This window comes from Schistocerca gregaria, chromosome 2 (assembly GCF_023897955.1).
Source record: "Schistocerca gregaria isolate iqSchGreg1 chromosome 2, iqSchGreg1.2, whole genome shotgun sequence".
Taxonomy (NCBI): Eukaryota; Metazoa; Arthropoda; class Insecta; order Orthoptera; family Acrididae; genus Schistocerca; species Schistocerca gregaria.
In genome coordinates, this window is record NC_064921.1 from 1044471609 (window position 1) to 1044495155 (window position 23547).

General features: G+C 42.4%; 1 protein-coding gene across 4 annotated transcripts in view; it reads left to right on the top strand.

Annotated features, from left to right (window-relative positions):
• LOC126335563 (androgen-dependent TFPI-regulating protein-like) overlaps window positions 1-23547 on the top strand; it is a 151683-nt gene that overhangs the window by 73440 nt on the left and 54696 nt on the right. For all 4 annotated transcript variants that reach the window (XM_049998986.1, XM_049998983.1, XM_049998987.1 and 1 more), the window contains exon 2: window positions 17477-17617. In XM_049998986.1, the coding sequence (XP_049854943.1) occupies window positions 17477-17617 (141 nt within the window). The remainder of the gene's footprint in view (window positions 1-17476; window positions 17618-23547) is intronic.

The following is a 23547-nucleotide window of genomic DNA, read 5'->3' on the forward strand; positions in this document are numbered from 1 at the left end:
AGAGAGGTACAAATTGACACACATGCTTGAAATGACATGGGGTTCTATTAGAACCAAAAAACCACAAAAGTTCAAAAAATGTCTGACACATGGCGCTTCATCTGATCAGAATAGCAATAATTAGCATAACAAAGTAAGACAAAGCAACGATGATGTTCTTTACAGGAAATGCTCAATATGTCCACCATCATTCCTCAACAATAGCTGTAGTCGAGGAATAATGTTGTGAACAGCACTTTAAAGCATGTCCGGAGTTATGGTGAGGCATTGGAGTAGGATGTTGTCTTTCAGCATCCCTAGAGATGTCGGTCGATCACGATACACTCGCGACTTCAGGTAACCCCAAAGCCAATAATCGCACGGATTGAGGTCTCGGGACCTGGGAGGCCAAGCATGACGAAAGTGGCGGCTGAACACACGATCATCACCAAACGACGCGCGCAAGAGATCTTTCAGGCGTGTAGCAATATGGAGTGGTTCTAATAAAATCCCATGTCATTCCAAGTATGTGTGTCAATTTTTACCTCTCTCATTATTCCGTGGTTTATTAAGTTTTCAAATTTATACTGACTTTTTGATCACCCAGTATTATTCATGTGGAAAAATGGTCTGTCAGAAACAGAATGAGCCAGGAAGGCAGAATATAAACTCCACTAACTTGAGAATGGAGAACTGATATGAGAATGACATATTATTGTGGCTGAAATGAGAAATCATGACGATCTATACTTTGCTTGGCAAAGTTTGTTAGCACTCCATTATCTGATTTTCTCACTGGTTACAATCTGTTTGGCAGAACATGCACATCATACATCTTATACATCTTATTCTGTGCATATTGAACACATAGCACGTAATCCCATGAAGATATTTTGTTTAAGGTAAATCAACTGTGGAATCTCATGTTCTGGAAACTTTCTTCAGTCCACTATCTCAAGGATGGGGAAGTTTGACAGAAAATTATTATAGCGCTAGAAGCTTTTTTACCTCTGCTGCATACAGAGGGAAGAAACTGCTGATCAATTTTCGACTACAAGCTAGTTTTTCAAGCTAATTCTACAAATCAATTATTTCAAATGGAGTGACTACCTGTTCTTCAACTATTTTCACTGTTTCATGAAATGGTGAAGCCCGGATGTGAACGGATTACAACTGTACGTCAGAAAATGGGTTCTGAAAGAAGTTTAGAAAGAAGATGGACTTTTTTCGGCTTTTAAGTACGATGTTAGTGGATTAAATATTTTGATGTTTCGTTCAACAGTAATAGCGCTAACCATCTTGTTCAAACATAACCCAAAATCTTTCGAAATCTGGTTCCATAAAGCTGCTACGGCCCTTCAGTGATTCAGTTCTCACACTAAATGACTTTAATTACAGAAATATTTCGTATACTACCACTTCGACGTTTACAGCAAAATATCAGTAACGGCTTGAACAGTATAATGCCATATACACTATGTGATCAAAAATATCCCGACACCTGGCTGGAAATGACTTACAAGTTCGTGGCGCCCTGCATCGGTAATGCTGAGGTGACGCTGAGGGAATTAGCTGAGGAAACGAGACTCTAAAAGTCGTAGATGAGGTTTGCTATTTGATCAGCGTAATAACTGGTGACAGACGAAGCGTAGATTATATAAAATATAGACTGACAATGGCCAGAAAATCGTTTCTGAAGAAGAAATTTTTTTTAACATCGAGTATAGAATTAAGTGTTAGGAAATATTCCCTGAAAGCATTTTTATGGAGTGAAGCATGTGTAGATGCGAAACATGCACGATAAACAGTTCAGACAAGAAGATAATATTTTTTGAAGTGTGGTGCTTCATAAAAATGCTGAATATTATATGAGCAGATCATGTATCCAATGAGGAGCAACTAAGTTGTGGCATCACTTGACTAAAAGAAAGGATCGTTTGACAGGACACAAGGGATCCCCAATTTTGTACTGGAATGGTATGTGTGTGTCTGAGAGGGGGGCGGGGGTGTGAAAATCGTAGAAGGAGAGCAAGAGACGGATACAGTGGGCAGAGTCAGAAGGATATAAACTGCAGCAGCTACTCGGAGATGAAGAAGTTTGCACAGGATAGAACAGCATGGAGTGCTGCGTCGAATCGGTCTTCGGACTGAAGACCATAACAGCAACAGCAACGTCAACAACATGTTAAAAGAATATTCAAGCAACACTATTTCCACACGTCTGTATCCTGCGAAGTTGACCTAAAGGTGGCTTTCCGACTGTCACACTATCCTCGCACAGTTTGCGGATTGTGCAGGAAAGGAGAAAAATCATAGTGATACATCAGTTACCCTTCGCCAGATGCACACAGTAAGTGATCCTACGGTGTGCAGATGTACAGTACATGTAAGGCCTTTTCTATTGGTACGTTCCAACACTGAGGCTGCCATTCGCAGATGAATGAATATTGTTTCTGGATTCATCTCAGTAAAATCCATCGAATGCGCCTCGTTTAGAGTCTCAGTATTTGTTTCAGTAAAATTTCAAAGTGCAGTGCTCCGGTTTCTTCTTTTCGTATGATTATGAAAAAAAAAGCCACCTTGAGTTTGTTCCTGTTTATAGGTAAATGAGTAAACATCCGATTCCTTAAAGAATCAAACTGTCATACATAAAACAATTTCAAAGTTCTCATTACTTTACAGATGAGTAAATGTGTTAAATGTTTGACATGAACAGTGTAAACACGAAGAATTTTAGAAAAACTTTGAAAATATATTTATAGTTTGTTGCAAGTCGTTCAGTACTGTCATTCATAAATACTGGGTGAATTTAGTCTGAGTATATGCGCGCCGTGAGATACCTCGTCTGAAGATACAAACACAGTTTGTAGCTTTTGTCTTACTGTGTTAAACGTGTAACATAAGATTATACCTTTCAGTCAGTATATTATGAGAGCAATTTAAATATTTAATTCGGCCAATAATTAAATGGAGTATTGAAAATCTAATTTTTGTTGCTCCTGGACATACATAGGCAACATGCAATGTTATTCGTCACCGTGTCCCATGTTAGGCGCTGAATAATACAGATGTTGAACTATGTATAACCTCCAGAGGTCTTACTTGATAGGGAACGTTTTGTTAGTACGTAAGGCGAAGAAATGACGTTTTGCGTGGAGGAATTCCTGAGATTGAGGGCTACCGTTCGTAGACTTTGAACAGTCAGTGGAGCCGGCGCGAAAATCTGACGGTGGCAAATTGCTGTCGATGGCGGTCACTCGGGCTATTGACACGATCTGGCTGGTTCCCTGTTCTCATGACCCCTGCGGCCGACGACGCTTTGAGGTCAGAAGCAACAAGATTCCGTGCTTGGGAATCCTGATCTGTTGCGAAGATCGTCACACAGTGCTGCGGTTTCTCCAATTCGAAGATCGCTTACACCAAACTCACACATCGATCTTAATTCTTCTCAGCAAGAGTTCAGCTTTTTCTTCCATTCTAACTTTTGAGAGAGTGTAACCTGAATACATATAATCAGCATCTAGTCTCTGGTTTCAAACCGATCTAAATCTACCAGATTAAAACCATGTACACACACGTACGTGCACACACACACACACACACACACACACACACACACACACACACACACACACACACATGTCATTTCAATTACGTAATCTCTCACCTAGTTATTATTGATCTTCAACAGCTCTGTGAATGCTCTACGCCTGAAACAATGAAACAAGAGAAGCAGCGGCAGAAACATTCTGTTATGTGAAAGCGATAGTAAAACGCCACATTGTAGTCTTGGAGTTAGTGAGGGAACTCAAAAATGGCTCTGAGCACTATGGAACTCAACTTCGGAGGTCATAAGTCCCCTAAAACTTAGAACTACTTAAACCTAACTAACCTAAGGACATCACACACATCCATTCCCGAGGCAGTATTCGAACCTGCGACCGTAGCGGTCGTGCGGTTCCAGACTGTAGCGCCTAGAATCGCTCGGCCCCTCCGGTCGGCTGAGGGAACTGTATTTGAATTGAAACTTCCTGGCAGATTAAAACTGTGTGCCCGACCGAGACTCGAACTCGGGACCTTTGCCTTTCGCGGGCAAGTGCTCTACCATGTGAGCTACCGAAGCACGACTCACGCCCGGTACTCACAGCTTTACTTCTGCCAGTATCCGTCTCCTACCTTCCAAACTTTGCAGAAGCTCTCCTGCGAAACTTGCAGAACTAGCACTCCTGAAAGAAAGGATATTGCGGAGACATGGCTTAGCCACAGCCTGGGGGATGTTTCCAGAATGAGATTTTCACTCTGCAGCGGAGTGTGCGCTGATATGAAACTTCCTGGCAGATTAAAACTGTGTGCCCGACCGTGACTCGAACTCGGGACCTTTGCCTTTCGCGGGCAAGTGCTCTACCATCTGAGCTACCGAAGCACGACTCACTCTCGGTACTCACAGCTTTACTTCTGCCAGTATCCGTCTCCTGCGAAAGTAAAGCTGTGAGTACCGGGCGTGAGTCGCGCTTCGGTAGCTCAGATGGTAGAGCACTTGCCCGCGAAAGGCAAAGGTCCCGAGTTCGAGTCTCGGTCGGGCACACAGTTTTAATCTGCCAGGAAGTTTCATATCAGCGCACACTCCGCTGCAGAGTGAAAATCTCATTCTGTATTTGAATTATTTTCGTCTTCCCCAGTGCTACAAAAGCTACTAAATTTTAGCACCTTTTTCAGCTATTTCTTAAGAATATCTAATGTTCTTATGTTCTTTATCTCTGTATATAATGCATGGAAGAGATCATTGTTTCCTGGTGTAGGGATTTGTTGTGTACTTCCTCATGGAAATCGTTCCTACTTCTAGTTTCAAAATTGTGAACTTGGCTATTTAATGCTGTAAACTGTCTATGTAATTTAAGGTAACGTACATTTTCATGAATATAAAATACTGGCAAAGTGAGAAGTCTTAATTATTTTAAAATGTTCCTGCAGAACTCGCCACTGACGACCCCCTTGTTGCTCGCTCTTCAGTGTTAAAAGATTCTTTTGTAAAACTAGCATTTACAAAGGTCAAACCATATCAGGACTGTTTCAGTTTTATGATAATCCTTAGGCGGTCTTTAAGACAATGCACTATTTCCTCATCTTTCGTTCGATAGTTAGCATATTTTTTTCATTTTAAATGATTATTTAACCAAACTCCTGGAAACGAGTAAGCTTTTTCTTCAATGCTATATGCGTTTTTATCTACGATTATATTGCTTTCGGCTTTCTTTCTTATGTTTCAAAATCTCGTTCATAGCGCTTTCTTCTTATTTAACACCATTTAATTGCCTTTATACCGTCTTTCTGCTTCATCTGTTGTCAAAAAGACCATACGCTGTAGATCAATTTCGTTATCTCCTTTAATGAAAATGTTAAACTAGCTCTGCTGCTAACAAGTGGTATGGTAAATCAGAAGGCCGTAAATAGTTTTCCCATGTCCTAAGAATTAACTTTTATTTTTATGACGTATATTATTTTCCGCGAGAAAAAATGCCGGCAACACCACGAACTCAATATTTGTGTATTTTCCTTAACAGCGGATCATTAATGATGAAATAAAAGGTTTTTATAGGTCTGGAAAAATCCCACAATTTAATTCGTATTGGTCTATATCATTAATGAGTTGTCTCAATAAGTTAAAGACAGCTCTTCCAGTAGATTTGTTCTTCCTAGAACCATTTGGATCATTAACTAGAATTTTATTTTTATTTGAAAAGGTAAATTTCCGTCCACTACTCTTTCAGTTATTTTAGAAAAGGCAGATTATAGTGAGACTGATCTGCAATTCTGCATGTATTGTGCATCATCCTTTTTGTGAAGTGACTTTAATGTCGATTGTCCTAGGTTTCTTGGAAATATTCCTGTAGGGAAGAGTGCTGTACCTTGAAACACTTTCAGATTTCCGCACGTAGAAGTAATAGAAGTTTCATATATTTTCTCATTCAGATTTTAAATGATAGCATTCACTTTATGTCTGCTGTAGTCTGTTTCTGAAATGTCACGAATTACTCCGACAAGATAAGGCATTTTTTTTTCAAAATGTTTTTCCAACAACATGGTCATGTACCTAGGAACAAATATTGTATACAAATTTAAAAGTGTTTCAGTCGAGAAAAGCGTGTCAATAATGTATGTAATAGTCTGTGAATCGCTTTATTACTCCACTATACACTAATAATCAGTAAGAGAAATCAAATTAAGTAGAAGTATTATCGAAAACCAGCTACATCTTACAAACATTTTGAAATGAAATCCTTTGGCAACTAACACGAATTTACAATACAGGGAAAATTGTTAAGCCATTGAAGAAACTAAAAAAAATGGCTCTGAGCACTATGGAACTCAACATCTGTAGTCATAAATTCCCTAGAACTTAGAAGTACTTAAACCTAACTAACCTAGGGACATCACACACATCCATGCCCGAGGCAGGATTCGAACCTGCGACTGTAGCGGTCGCCGGGTTCCAGACTGTAGCGCCTAGAACCGCTCGGCCACACCGGCCGGACTGAAGAAACTCAGTTCGTTTGCGAATAACATGTGCTCCGTAGTGGAAGACCTCCTTCCGTATCAAGGTACAAGATGGTTCACGACATACCAAGTACTTTTTAATCATCGACACGTTAAATAACTATTTTTTTAAAAAGTACAGGGGTTTTTACTCACCATAAAACCTTCTAACTGAAGAATTAACAAGAGCCTCCAGATACCGTCAAAATATCTATCAGCAGCTAAATATGTAGAATTCTTAATATTTGCAAACGCTTCACAAAACATAACCTTATGTCTCACAACAACAAAAACAGTAGAAAATGCCAGAAACTGCTTATGGCTGTTTCCAGTGCGCATTCCATTACATTATTGTAAAATCAGATAGCAGATTTAAACACCGACCAGGAGACCTCATATGTTCCTAGGTACAGTATTCTCCAGGTACAAAATTCTCTACTATTAAATGATGTATTGATTACTTCAGTTGCATGAGCGTCTACTTTGCTTGAAAGTTAATCAATTCATTTCTGATACCATCAGTACCAGAGAATATTTTATTTTCTAGTTTATTGATTGCGTTTCTTACTTTTGATGTAACGACTGGATACCGAAACATGGTATTTTCATTAGGACTGTTTTGATTTTAATTAACTTCTGTACTATCTGTATCACGTTCATTAAATATGTTAGCAATCTGTATGAGATTTTCATCAGTTCTTTCTTCAGTTTTTAATGAGACGATTTATTTATGCTTACACTATTAGCAACAATTTCCGATACTGATTTTCTTTCATTTGTTCCTTTTTTGATATTTGCGTTATTCGCTTACATTTTTTTATACTTATTCCAGTAGCTACTAGCATATTGTTTCCAAGCTGCATTTCGTTTAGCGTTATCTACTCGTAGGCAGAGGTGAATATTTTCCGTGATTACGAGCTCAGCGAAGCTTTCGATTGGAATGGATGTTCACTCCAAATGAGTCACGCTGTAAATAAAGTTTAGAACGGCGGAGCTGCGCTGTAGCACTTCCGTCCGAGAGGAGATCGCAATAAACGAAACAGCGTCCGGCCAATGTCGCGCAAAGCAATCACCAACGAAATCAATTAACTGCGTTAAAAGTTTCACTTTCTGTGTCATTAGCGACTCGGTTTCACTGGTCGTCAACTCATTCCAAGTCTGCCCCTGGCAGTTGCAGTAATGAACGTGACAGGGCGGGAACGGCAACTCACTCTGACGGCACGAATTCACTCGCAAAGTTGGCGATATCGGGGAAGAGTTAATCACGCAAACGGCGTTGGATAAATGAAAGTATTCTAACTCTCAGTATTCCGCGTACTAGACTGTTCGGCTAATCTGCTGAGAGGAGCAACAGAATCTGGATTGTTACGATGTTGCACAAGGTTCTATAGCGGATCCAACGTTGTAACGTTGTTCAAAAAAAAAAAAAGCACTATGGGACTCAACATCTGTGGTCATAAGTCCCCTAGAACTTAGAACTACTTAAATCTAACTAACCTAAGGACATCACACACATCCATGCACGAGGCAGGATTCGAACGTGCGACCGAATCAGTCGCGCGGTTCCTGACTGAGCGCCTAGAACCGCTAGATAATGTTGTTCTTCTTTACATATAAATGACATACCATTTTATTTCAATCACGAAGTGGTATTCAACCATATTTTTTGATTAAGCTAAATAGACATAATACGACTGTAATATCTAAAATACTTTCTCAGCTTGCAGCTTGCAGGTGCATGAACAAATGCGCTATGTTAGATTATTCTCTTCTTTAATGTAGGAAAGTCGTAACTAATCTTAGCTAAGAAAAAGTGATTATAACACAGAGTTACACTTTAGAGTGTTATACTATTTACATTACCTTTGACGGTACATAATTAGTGATATTGATCATTTACAAATTACAAATTCACCATTTTTTTTTCTATTGTCATTTATTACTGTCCTCAGCGCGAACTCCTACTGGACGTCCACTGCTGGAACAAGGCCACACACAGAGTTTACAGCGCGTTACAGTCCTCAGATGCACTCATCTCTCTTCTTCCTGCATCTTTCCCAATGTCAGCCACACGCCTTCCATTAGTTCGTCATCTCGGTCTTCCCTTGTCTCTTGGAATCCACTAAATAACTTCCTCAACACACCTACCATCCATTTACCTTGTTAAATATCCCGTACACCTCCATTTATTTTCCATTATTATCGCAACTTTATCTTCCACTTGACTCTTTACCTCTTATCCTTTCTAGCTATTACAAATACTCGTACAATCCACACTTCGTAATGATTTCATGAATGCCTTGTTTTAATATTTTCCGCAATTACAGCTTGTCATACAATCTGCTTAAAGTACCAATACTTCTGCAAGAGCTATGTTTAAACAAATATTGTTTACTATCGTGCCTCTTAATAAATCCCAACATGTGATCTGAGGCTTTCTCGGTGAATGTACTGTATCCAAGGTTCTCGAGTGTCCAGCCGGATCCGATCGTCGAAGTTCCACGATATTTCGGCGGATAACCGTTCCGCCATCATCAGGTGGTGCTGATGCAATGATCTCTCTGCGCTGTGTCCGTCGTATTTATGTCTGAGGGGTCCCGAGTCGTACCCCGGCGCGGACGGCCGGCGGAGCGCCTCGTCGTGGGAGAGGGGGGGGGGGGGGGGGGGGTAGCTGCAGCCACGCCCGGTGGTAGGCGCAGATCATCTCCGTCCGCCGTGGCGGAAGGATCTTGCGTCCGCTCGTGCCGTAGCACCTTGATGGTGTTTACTAATGGTTTCCAGGCCTTGCTAAGCTGAAACCCGATGTGGTTATCTGTTACTTGAATTTCTATGGCCTCCTTGTAGGTACTATCCCAGTAGGCACTTGTGGGCGTCACGTATGTTGTCTTTTCGAAATTCGCTGTGTGTCCGGTTTCAATGCAGTGTTCTGCTAGGGCCGAATGGCTGCGTTGGCGTAAGCGGGTGTGACGGTCGTGTTCCTTGCATCGGTCCTCGACCGTTTTGGCCGATGTAGGATTTGCCACAGCCGCACGGGATTTTGTATACCCCAGCTTTCTTAAGGCCTACGTCATCTTTTGCCGATCCTAGTGGGTCACGAATCTTTGCTGGTGGTCGGAAGATTGTGTCGCCTTAACAGTCTCCCTATTTTTGACGCCACGTTGCCAGCAAACAGCAGAAAGGCCTGAGATTGCTTCTCTTCTTCGGGTTGTTCTTCATCTCTGTTCTTGCTGCATATATGGAATTCTGGTAGAAGAATGCACTAAAACAATAAACATTTTTTTCAGCATTTTAAATTATAAAAGAACTGACTAGATTATAATACTTTCTTAAGATGGTCATAAAGTACCCACCTCCCTTGGTGTTGCGAGAGTTAACTTGACAGTTATTAATCGCTTAGGTCTGTATCTCATCACGTGAATGAACAATCTGATTTAATGCTGTTGTTTCTCCATGCTGTAGAATTTTAGAACATGTTTTTTGCTCGCGTATCATGTCGTTTTTGGAAACCCAGAATCTACTGTGTAGGAATCAACATGGATTCCGGAAACAGCGATCGTGTGAGACCCAACTCGCTTTATTTGTTCATGAGACCCAGAAAATATTAGATACAGGCTCCCAGGTAGATGCTATTTTCCTTGACTTCCGGAAGGCGTTCGATACAGTTCCGCACTGTCGCCTGATAAACAAAGTAAGGGCCTACGGAATATTTGTCCAGCTGTGTGGCTGGATTGAAGAGTTTTTAGCAAACGGAACACAGCATGTTGTTCTCAATGGAGAGACGTCTACAGACGTTAAAGTAACCTCGGGCGTGCCACAGGGGAGTGTTATGGGAACATTGCTTTTCACAATATATGTAAATGACCTAGTAGATAGTGTCGGAAGTTCCATGCGGCTTTTCACGGATGATGCTGTAGTATACAGAGAAGTTGCAGCATTAGAAAATTGTAGCGAAATGCAGGAAGATGTGCAGCTGATAGGTACTTGGTGCAGGTAGTGGCAACTAACGCTTAACATAGACAAATGTAATGTATTGCGAATACATAGAAAGAAGGATCCTTTATTGTATGATTATATGATAGCGGAACAAACACTGGTAGCAGTTACTTCTGTAAAATATCTGGGAGTATGCGTACGGAACGATTTGAAGTGGGTTGATCATATAAAATTAATTGTTGGTAAGGCGGGTACCAGGTTGAGATTCATTGGGAGAGTCTTAGAAAATGTAGTCCATCAACAAAGGAGGTGGCTTACAAAACACTCGTTCGATCTATATTTGAGTATTGCTCATCAGTGTGGGATCCGTACCAGATCGGGTTGACGGAGGAGATAGAGAAGATCCAAAGAAGAGCGGCGCGTTTCGTCACAGGGTTATGTGGTAACCGTGATAACGTTTAGCAAACTCAAGTGGCAGACTCTGCAAGAGAGGCGCTCTGCATCGCGGTGTAGCTTGCTCGCCAGGTTTCGAGAGGGTGCGTTTCTGGATGAGGTGTCGAATATATGGCTTCCCCCTACTTATACCTCCCGAGGAGCTCACGAATGTAAAATTAGAGACATTCGAGCGTGCACGGAGGCTTTCAGACAGTCGTTCTTCCCGCGAACCATACGCGACTGGAACAGAAAAGGGAGGTAATGACAGTGGCACGTAAAGTGCCCTCCGCCACACCCCGTTGGGTGGCTTGCGGAGTATAAATGTAGATGTAGATGTACTTGATGTTACAATATGAATAACATGTTTTCAACGCAGAATCAGGGAGCGGGCATCGTCTCTATGTGCCACGGCTAAAACATACTCTTAATCGGTGCTGTGCTTGCGAAAAGTTTCTGTGTAAAATTCTAGAAGTGTAGCCAGATTAAGGCTCGTGTATGTTGATACTAGTCGACCAGATTCCTGGCGTTAAGAGAATTTGAGCGCTGCCTTGACGCTGACTATTAGTATTCCATTCTTCGGCTTATCAGTGCACATAGTAACGGAGCGATAAGCGAGATATTGGTGGCTCTTTTCCCCTAGGACAACAGTTTTCCTGCCTCCTGTCCTACCCATACGATTTCTGTGCCAAATATGACCGCGATGTTGGATTCGTATTCAGGAATATCCACGCTCAAGTAACTATCAGGCCATCTTGAATTAAGTTTTCTGTTTTTATGCAAAAATTCTGCAGGAAAGCGACGCGAACGTTCCTTTAACAACAACCGGTCGACTCTGCCCCCTTTCTCTTCTCTACCCTTCCCTGTTTCCCTACACCACCCCATTATCCCCTACCCATTTCTTGCCGAACTTTATCGTCCGTTCGCTCTTGCCCTCAGTGTCAAACAGGTGATTTAAATTCTAACTAAACTGTGTTCCCGAAGTCTAGCGGCCAGATTAATTTTCTATATTGTTTTTTTTTTTTAACGCCCGGTCTTGGTTGAAGGCTGCTGATCAGTGATCTTTAGTCCGTTTCAAAGCATCATACATACGCTCATTTTCGTAGTGATTCGGCACTTGCCCTTTTTTATCTTTAGTTACTGTTTTTCTTTTAATTTCCATGAATGTGCTCTTCAGACACAAAATAATATCATGTTAATCTCAAACGACGCTATTTCGTAAAATCTTCGGATGCACTAATATGCTTCCTCGCATCTGACATATTAAAGCAGTGTGGCTGAATTACTATTTCCGACTTAAAATATAACTCTAGTTCCCTAGACGTGGCACCGGTTTTACGAAAGAACCGTAAACAACTCAAAATGGACCCAGAGGCTTCCAAATATCTTTATATTTCCATGTATTAAAATATAATGTAACACTATACGATAGTTACGCCATCTTTAGACGTCTCTTTAGTTTTTTACTTTTAAATTTTTCTCTGTCTTAAAATCTACGAACATTTCCCATCCCCTTCTATGAAGTTTACGAAATAATTTTAACAGCTTCAGGCACTTTTTACTGTTGTTTATTACGCCGACCCATTTTGGCATCATGCAGCAGTCATCAGCTGCAAACAGTTACATGCAAATCTCTGTGATGCACCTGATAATGTGACCACGCTGCCGAAATGAGTCGTGTTCATAAATATTAATAAAAAGTGACTGAAATAGTTAAAATTATTTCATAAATTTAAAACAGAGTCGCAGACCTAAAATAATACCACAAACATGAATAAAAGTGAACATCCCTTTTTATTTGCAACATTGTGAACTTTGCTGCTTCAGTATCAGCCGATTATTCGTTTAATCCATTGTGTGGTTTCTGACGTTTATCTCGGCGTATTTGATTGATTGGTCTTCTAGCTGAAAGGACAATTGCGTTTTGCACACACGATTTTGACAGTTCCAAACAAATCGGTTGCAAACCCGGGAAGATACCATCCATTTTAGTGTACAAACATTTTGCAAAAGAAGGTCGTACTGAAGTGATCTACTCACGTGGCGGAAATCTATGTAAATAAAGCCGTCAACAACCTGAGGTTGGTTTGAACGCCACAGTGCATCAATACACTTGGTCCTGTTTGATGTGGTATGTCTCTGCGTTCCTCTGACCTTTGAACGAACTTACCAAGACAGATGTTGTATGACCTACAGTTTAACGGGGACTGCAAAACCGCGGTGCAACTTAACATTTCTCGCATTAACAAATCATTTCCCGAAGAGAAACAAGTGATAAGAGACAGAAAAAAACCTTCGAACCGACTAGGGATGTAACCCCGACTGTATTAGGATCAATTCTGGAACAGCAGTTTTCGGAGATGATGAGTCGAGCATATCAGTTTCGCTTCTTGCTCACAAAGCAGACATTTCGCACTGTCAGATCCACCTGTCGAAACATCACAGCCCTGTAGAAGTGAAACAGCTTGTTTGGCTTCCTACAGCTGACTGCGACGCATGCTGGCTGGCTTCGGGCCGGGAATAGACTGGCGAGAACACTTTTAAGCCGTGAATAACCAGAGGCACTTAAAACTGCTACTCAACTCTGTTTCGAAACTACTTGGCAGCGCTTACATTTTTAATGCTGTTTATTGGTGCTGTGCTTTGTCAAGATACATACTGGCCATTAAAATTGCTGCAACAAGAAGAAATGCAGATGATAAACGGATATTCATTGGACAAATATATTATATTAGAACTGACAGGTGATTACATTTTCACGCAGTTTGGGTATTTAGATCCTGAGAAATCAGTACCCAGAACAATCACCTCTGGCTGTAATAATGGCCTTGATACGCCTGGGCATTGAGTCAAACAGTGCTTGGATGGCGTGTGCAGGTACAGCAGCCCGTGCAGCTTCAACACGATATCACAGTTCATCAAGAGTAGTTCAAAATGGTTCAAATGGCTCTGAGCACTATGCGACTTAACTTCTGAGGTCATCAGTCGCCTAGAACTTAGAACTAATTAAACTTAACTAACCTAATGACATCACACACATCCATGCCCGAGGCAGGATTCGAACCTGCGACCGTAGCGGTCGCTCGGCTCTAGACTGTAGCGCCTAGAACCGCACGGCCACTCCGTCCGGCTCAAGAGTAGTGACTGGCTTATTGTGACGAGCCAGTTGCTCGGCCACCATTGACCAGACGTTTTCAGTTGTTGAGAGATCTGGAGAATGTGCTGGCCAGGGCAGCAGTCGAACATTTTCTTTTTCCAGAAAGACCCGTATAGGACCTCCAACATGCGATCGTGCATTATCCTGTTGAAATCTAGGGTTTCGTTGGGATCGAATGAGGGGTAGAGCCACCGGTAGTAACACAACTGAAATGTAGCGTCCACTGTTCAAAGTGCCGTCAATGTGAACAAGAGGTGACCGAGACGTGTAACCAATGGCACCCCATAACATCACACCGGGTGATACGACACTGTGGCGACGAGGAATATATGCCAATGTCCGTTGACCGCGATGTCGCCAAACACGGATGCGACCATCATGATGCTGTAAACAGAACCTGGCTTCATAAAAAAAAATGACTTTTGCCATTCGTGCAACCAGGTTGTCGCTGAGTACACCATCGCAGGCTCTCCTGTCTGTGATGCAACGTCAAGGGTAACCGCAGCCATGGTCTCCGAGCTGATAGACCCTGCTGCTGCAAACGCCGCCAGACTGTTCGTGCAGATGGTTGTTGTCTTGCAAACGTCTCCATCTGTTGGCTCAGGGATCGAGACGTGGCTGCACGATCCCTTACAACCATGCGGATAAGATGCCAGTCATCTCGACTGCTAGCGATACGAGGCCGTTGGGATCCAACACGGCGTTCCGTATTACCCTCCTGAACCCACCGATTCCATATTCTGCTAACAGTCATTGGATCTCGACCAACGCGAGCAGCAATGTAGCGATACGATAAACCGCAATAGCGATAGGCTACAATCCGACCTTTATCAAAGTCGGAAACTTGATGGTACGCATTTCTCCTCCTTACACGAGGCATCACAACAACGTTTCACCAGGTAACGCCGGTCACCTGCTGTTTGTGTATGAGAAATCGGTTGGAAACTTTCCACATGTCAGCACGTTGTAGGTGTCGCCACGGGCGCCAACTTTGTGTGAATGCTCTGGAAAGCTAATTATTTGCATATCACAGCATCTTCTTCCAGTCGGTTAAATTTCGCGCCTGTAGCACCTCATCTTCGTGGTGTAGCAATTTTAATGGCGAGTAGTGTACTTATATGTCGTTGCCGCGTTACACCTGACAGGCACAACGTGACTGATACTGACGAGAGTGTCTCAGCGGCTTCGAAAGTTAACAAGGGCTACCTTAACTGACTCCATACTTTTACCGAAAACTAAGAGGAACAGTGGAGTAGTTGACTGAAGTTATTTAGGGGACTCATCACTCCTGAATACAAGTCCTGTCGATTAGGCACTGTGCTACGTCGTTCGGGTGGTAAATACAGAATGTCGCAGGACGAATGGTCAGTATTGATGGATGTGATAGGAAAGATCATTTGGAACGAAAAACTCAGGTAAACCCGTGCCCTAAAATACATACCTTAAGAGCAAAGAGCGCTTTTTCACCTTCGATACTGTGAAACAAATCTCTCCTTCTGCAGGCTCTTTACTTTCCATGGTTTGATAGGTGGTAGTATGGGCCAAAACAAGGAAGAAATGTCAATTATACGTGGGCTCTAAAGTGCATACCTCAATAGTTATGGATACTTGTTCATCTTCACTACCGTGAAACATATCTCCTCTACTGAACAAGTGCTCAGAGCCCTTAAGGTTTATGTTTTAGAGACAGTCTTTACTCGACAATTTTTCCTTGTTTTGGCCCATAATTCCTGCCGCCAAAATACAGAAAGAAAGCGCTTGCAATAGAAGAGATTTGTTTCGCGGCATCGAAAATTAAGACTTACTCACAGCTCTTAAGATAACCATTTTAGAGTCCACGTTTACTAAACTTTTTTTGCTGGGGATGGTCGTTCCTGTCATGGGCCTGATTACTGACCATTCTTCCTGGGACTCCCTGCACAATAGTTAAAACCATCAACTACACAGTAAAATTCTCTTCCCTTTTCGCAATGTCACTTATCGAACACGTTGTGTCGTGTTGAAACATCTCGTACTTTCTGTGGCACACAGTGTAATCAGTCACCTGCTGACTATAACCAGCTAGTGCCATAGTGTTCTTAGGATACCTGAAATATGTCACAACTTGGACATTTGCGGCAAATTAACCTTCTTTGCTCGCTCGGGACTCGAACCCATACACGTGCCTTTTGCAGCCAGCACACTTTCAGTTGCACTGTCCGAGCAAGTCTTGTAACATAACATTTCCTGGCAGTACACGTGGGTTCGTCCTCTTATTCTTGGTGACTCTGGTTTCTCTTCAAGAGAATAGCTTGCGTATTGCGGATGCCGCTGGCGGACCATTAGCGGAAGGGGGTTTGTCCAGCCAGGAGATCAGGCATCGCTCTTTTCGCAGTCCTACTAAATGGGATGTGATCGGCGCCCATTATGCTGGCTTAAGAGTTAGCGACCGCTGTGAAGGACAACCCTTCATTTACATCGACTGCTGTTTACTTTTTACGATCGTAACCATAAACCCACCTTTTTTCCCGAGCGACAACCTATGGAAGAAAGTGTGGATCGCCTTGAAGCAGTTTTTAAAGTTCCTTGCAGATTACACGCTATCTTGCTTCTGACTGTCCTGAAGGAAATCGTTGCACAAACATCACCACAACCAATTCGTGTCGAGTTCTTCTGATAGAATACGTTCCCAAGGTGCTGGAAAGGTCTTTAGTGGTCTGTCTGCGATCTTTCAGGATGAACATTTAATGAACATTTATCAATGTAGCGTCAGCTGACGAACGACCGGAACACTCATCATCATCAGTCGATATTCACTCGCTTCTAAAGCGGTTACACCAGGCGTAAGTCTGTATCTGACCAAAACCGTCGTCTCCAAAATTTTGCTGCAGCCGGCCGTGGTGGCCGAGCGGTTCCAGGCGCTTCAGTTCGGAACCGCACAACTGCTACAGTCGCAGGTTCGAATCCTGCCTCGGGCATAGATGTGTGTGACGTCCTTAGGTTAGTTAGGTTTAAGTAGTTATAATTTCTAGGGGATTGATGACCTCAGATTTTAAGTCCGATTGTGCTCAGAGTCATTTTGCTGCAGTACTTGGTTTCTAAAGCATTTTTCCCAAATCTGAAGCGCAACTTTTACAGACAAGCTGTTCCTTGAGGTCAGCCAGTGCACATTGGCAAACTTAAGGAAATACAACAATGGAATACGAGTATGTTCGCCAATACCCAACCAAACCACTCAGCTCCCAGCCATGTGCCACACAAATTCAAGAAGGATGTATGAGGAGGCATCTGGCGGTATTTCAGTCTACTCGTAACCATGTTCGCAAAAAATTCGAAATTTTGGGTACCATTTCGTATCGCAAACAACTCTTGTGCATGTAAGGAATTCAGTGTGCTTTGCTATTAACCCACATGTGTTAAACACCATCTCCACAGATAAGCTTACCTCCGTTCTTGTTACAGGTCCTTCAGCAGGTGTACGTCTTCAGCAGCCTGTGGGTAGACATTGTGAAGGCGTTCCCTGGACGCTTCCCCTACTCCAGGAAAGCCGCTTCGGCAGTGCGTAACTTCCTGTTTCCAGCATGTGTCGTTCCTATCAACACTGTAAGTATATTCCAAATATTTTGTTCACTTGTTGACATATTTAACTGCACTGAAGTAATAGTCGAGGGATAGCGCTTTTGACTAGTCATCTCCTGGGTCCCGCATTCGAACCCAGACGCTGCTTAAATGTTGAATAAAAATCATCAAAATTCGCGGCCGAAGACACCCTGTATAAGGAGGCTGCCCCACGTCATATAGAGCGGAGCAGTGGAGAAGAGTTTCAGGTCAGCACCTTGTCCTTGGGAAACTGCCCCTGAAGGTGGGAAAATCAGCAGTGATCAAGGGCGTGAAGATACAGAAGGCAATTAGAACCACTGCATTAAAGAGACAATATGTACCAGAGGACATGTGCCCTATAATTTAAAAAGAACGGAGTAATCCCAGTAGGATTCGCGCAGAGGGTTCTGCGTAAGATTTATTTCGTATATACGAGGGTTGTCCAGAAAGTAATGCACCGCATTTGTTCTCTACAACAAGTCTTTATTGAACATAATGAGTATTACACACACGAAAGAATGGTGTTTTGTCTACACGCCTTGTTTTTCTACGTAATCTCCATCCCATTGTATGGCCTTCCACAAGCGCGTAACAAGGGCGTGTATGCCCTGTCGGTACCACCCTTGTTCTGGTGGCGGAGCCAGTGCTTCACTGTGTCAATTACCTCCTAATCGTCCTAAAAGTGTCTTCCATGAATGGCATCTTCAAAACAAGTGGAAGCGTGAGGGTGCTAGGTCGGGACCGTACGGTGGATGGGGCAACATTGTCCAACCCTTTTCTGCAATGTGTTTAGCAGTCCTCAGTCTTGTGTGGAGCCGAGCGTTATCGTGTTGCAGCAAAACATATCCTGGGTGGCTGTGGCACCGAAGTTGCTTGAAGCGCGTCTTGAGTTTTGCTCAAGTGTTGACATATGCTTCTGAATTAATGGTACCACCTCTTGGCATAACGTCAGTGAGAATCAGACCTTCACAGTCACAGAACACGGTGATCACGACCTTACCGGTGGAAGCAGTTGTTTTGAATTTTTTCTTCCGTGGGGAATGGGAATGGGGCCATTCGATCGACTGTCATTTTATTTCTGGCTCAAAATTGTGAACCCAGGTTTCATCACCTGTAAAAATCCGGGACAATAAGGCCTCCTCCCTCAGCTTCAAAGCTTTGAAACAAATCAAGACAAAGGTGTTTTCTGTACTATTTGTGAACCACCGTTAGACGCCGCGGGATCCATCTTGCACATGCTTTTGAATATCCAAGAGTGTGGATAATTGCATCCACACTTCCTTTGCTGATTGACAGATGCAGCGCCAACTACCGGGTCGTAATGCGAATGACATCAGCTCGCTGTAATATGTTAAGTGTGACAGCCGTCAATGGTCTCCCCAACCGCTGCAAATCGTGGAGCTCCGCCGAACTGCCTTCTGATGACCTCACCCTCTGTGCCCGGCGACTAACTGTACTTCTGTCGATATCTGATGCTCCATAGACTTTGAACAAGCGTTTGTGAATAGTCCCCATAGTTTCTTTCTTTGCAGTGAGTAATTCTATGACGACACACTGCTTGTAACGTACACAGATCGGTTTCAGAGTGAATTAAAGAACTTCCTTTGGCCAACTCCTTCTACTCCATCGATGAATATCTTCACAAGGACTATAGCTCATAACTCTGTCTGCATTAGAATTGTACATTATCCACGTACCTGAGTAAAACAATAAACAAAAACTTTTACTCTTTCCACAACACAACCTAGAGAGTCCTCTCCAAGGGATTCATGGAAAACAGTAAATGTAATGTAATGTAACATCACCTACAGACGCCATTTTGAAACTGTCTTGCACTTCCAACGAAGCGACGGAAACTTGGCGTGCTCACTCAGGAGACTTCAAATATTACATAAGCAACGTTTCGCAATTGTAGCATTGTTTTCCACTGAGAAAAAAAAGCAGTGCATTACTTGCTGGGCAACCCTCGTAGACAGTTCATCCATGCCAGGAATCGAAAATACCGACGATTTTTGCCTGTTATCGGTATCGATACTGGCAAGCTATTGAAGTCTAACACTTTCGAGGTTGTTTTAATACCAAGTTCAAATTTTTTGTGCAATTTCGCACTCTCTATTGTAATTTTTCATCTGCTTCAGAACTTTTGGAGTTACACTATAAGGCTATGCTAATTGGGAGTTGCAGATGCAACGACTTTGTCTGCTCTCGTCCATGTTGTGATGACTTAGAAGATTTGACGGAAATCTCCTGAGAATAAAACCGTCTCCTTTGAAATTGTATTGAGCAGGTAAACATATACGTGAATGGAGACAACCTCATGAGTCCATGGACTCTGCTTGTCAGCAGGAGACTGTTCAACATGGTGGAGCCTCTGTAAGGGTGTGGGGCGTGTGCAGTTGGAATGACATGGGACCCCTGATACGTCTAGATACCACTCCGACACATTACACGTACGTAAGCATCCTGTCTGACCACCTGCATCGATTTATGTGCATTGTCCATGCCGACAGACTTGGGCTAATTCAGCAGGACAATGCGACACCCTACACGTCCAGAATTGCTACAGAGTGGCTCCAGGAACACACTCATGAGTTTAAACACTTCCGCCGGCCACCAAACTCCCCAGACATGTAAGTTATTGAGCCTATCTGGGACGCCTTGCAACGTACTGTTCAGAAGAGATCTCCACCCCCTGGTACTCTTCCGGATTTATAGGCAGTCCTGCAGGATTCATGGTGTCAGTTTGCTCCAGCACTACTTCAGACGTTAGTCGAGTCCATGCCACGTCGTTTTGCGTCACTTCTGCGCACCCTCAGGGGCCCTAAACGATATTAGACAGGTGTACGAGTTTCTTTGGCTCTTCATTGTAGTAGTTCCCGAGGTTTTTGGTGAATCGCGAATGCAATGTTGGTCTGTAATGGCAAAAAATAATATTTTGTGTGATATAATTACAAACTAACCATTGTCGGATTTTTTCACTTTACATGTACCGTCAAACATTGTTTGTTTCCAAATTTCATGATTTTAGGTAAACAGGAAATACCCTAGAGGTTTTGATGAGTGAGTTTGCGAGTATAAAAATATGTAGCATAAATGGCCGTATCTGTTGATTGCATTGACGCAGAAGCTTGAATTTTTTTTTTTTTTTTCCACGGCCGAGGGATCGTAGACCATAGACCTTAGTAAGAGACTTCAATTTCAATTTTATATCTCTACTCGTTTCTAAGAAAAAAGGAGTCTTGACAGTCGGGCAGACAGGGGAGCAGACCAACGGACAACAAAGTGATTCAGTAAGGATTCCGTTTGCACCGACCGAGGTGCGGCACGGTAGGAGTGTCATGTCGATCTCCCCACTGACAAAAGATTCCGGATTGGTCTCCCATTTGGATCTCTAGCAGAAGACTGAAAAAAGTAACATACTAAAAGACTTAGAGTAGAATGTCAGAAGTTGGAACATGATAGGGAGACCAGAAAATTTGAAAAGAGAAATGCAAAGGCTCAATTTAGATGTAGTGCCAGATCAGTGAAGTGAAATGGAATTAATTTGAGGAGAGTAATCCAAAGACTCAATATATAGTGCGGGATCAGTGAAGTGAAATGGAATTTCGGCTCAGACAAATATAGCGTAATGTCAACAGTCGCAGAAAATGGTATAACGTGTGTCGGACGCGTCATGAGTAGAGCAGAGCGTGAGTTACTGCGAACAGTTCAGTGATATGGTTGTACTTATTAGAACAGATGGCAAACCAAAGCCATTAACAATAGTCCAAATATGCAGACGTTGGTAGCAGAAAATGAAGAGAAAGATAAAGCGGTGTGGATAGTGGCCGGGTGATTGAGGGTATAAAGGGAGATCATAACCTAATAATTATGGGATTACGTTTGTTTATTTCTATACCCAGTCACTTTTTATGACACAACCACAACCAGTTTCGTCCATAATGAGCGTCGTCAGTGGCTCCAAAAACATAAAAATACTCATACTAAAACATTAAAGCAAGTAACAATATTTCTACTAGACTGCTTGTGAGCTAATTAAAGTACTATCGAAATACATCTGGATCATACCTGAAAGTGGCATTTGGTGAACATACGTCCATGCATTGTCAAACAGCAGGTAAAAGCAAAAATCAGAGAATTATATAGGTACAACAGTGTAGTTTCCGTTCTCTAATTTTGAAAGTCGCGAGCTCTATCTTCTTATCTCGTGTTTCCTACTGAAAATATCCTGCTTGTACTCTTGTTAACTTTATTATTACATAGATCGCCAAAACTTATTTTTTTTATCGGTCCTGTGCGCAACAAATAACTTACGTGGTCTTTCTGCTGCCACTGCGTGATCTGCTGCATTCCATTATTTAACAAAAACATTAAAAAACCTATTACTCATGCTGAGTGCAATGCGTGTTCTGTATGGCGGCTCCTGCCGTTGCTGCGGCTGCTGCTGCTTACTACAACTACATATAATTCTAGAGGAAGGGTTTGATCCAATCTAAACTCGATAAATGATAACACAAACACGTAATTCCTTTTTTCAAAAACTATATTCTGAAAGCGATTCTTTCTCATTCAATTAATAAAACGCTAGAAGCTCTTTGAAGCTCGCTTCGTATGTAAATCTGCCTCCAGTGGCATTAAAGCAATGTTAAAAATTAATGAAACTCTTGAAACACACTGAAATACTTCTCAATTAAATACATAGTGAAACAACTCCCTGACAATTACAAAAGAAATCAATGACAAAAAGCAATACTCAATGTATTCGCCTAACAATGGTTTCTCTTAAGAATTCAACTGCTATCATTATCAAAATTACCGTCTGCTGCCTATGCGCATACACAAACCCTTTTCTTTAAATTAATAAGAGCGCTGCAAATTATAAAAAATATGGACTCACTACCAAATCCTGTGTCGCTGCTGGCGGCAGCTCGGCGACGACCCCTCGCCCAACACACGTGCGCGCCACAGCAGGCGGGCTCCTACACTGGCTTTCAAACTGCCAAATTAATCCGTGCGCTGCGAAGCGCGACAACAATATCTTAGATTCCAGAGCTTGTGTATGCGCGCTGTAGCCAACCTTTAAATCATAAGAGAGTATTGTCAACCCTCAATTTTTGGGTAGATGCGCATATGTTGCATAGGGCAATCCCTACTTGTGGAAACCATAAAAGACGGGAAATATAACAACGATATTGAAATCAGGGAATACCTTCCGCGGTATTATAGGGAGCTATAGAGGGCAGCACTGTAGTGAAAGACAGAGATTTCAATACATCCAACAAATAATTGAGAAAGTAGGAAGCAAGTGCCATCTTGAGGTGAGAGTTTGGCGCAAGAAAGGAATTCGTGGCTAGCTGCATCGAACCAGTCAGAAGACTGATGACTAACTTAAATAAAAAGACTAAATAATGATTCTTGACGATAGTGATTCTACGCTTTGGGTGAATGACAGAGTGGTTGTCAGCGCCCCTGCTGTTCTGACCATGAGATGAATATGGTTAAAAGACATAATGTAATAACAAAGAAAGACACTTCATTTCTGTTCTCCATTAATTTTTATCTATTCAATAACCGGTTTTCGGTTTCTTAGGCCACGCACTCTGCTCCAAACCATAAGACCGCGATCGACTCTCGGAACACTGCTACAAATAGTGAACTTTCACCCCTCGTACGATACTAGCTATCTTGAAAAATCAGTCTCCTGGAACTTAGAACTACTTAAACGTAACTAACCTAAGGACATCACACACATCCATGCCAGAGGCAGGATTCGAACCTGTGACAGTAGCGGTCGCGCGGTTCCAGACTGTAGCGCCTAGCTATCTTCACCAAATCATCCAGCCGCCGAAAGCAACCGAGGATGGTCTCAGAACCCAAGTGGAAGACGCCGGAAGAGCCTCCTCGACATTTCAGAGAAGACCTTCCAGCAAAGA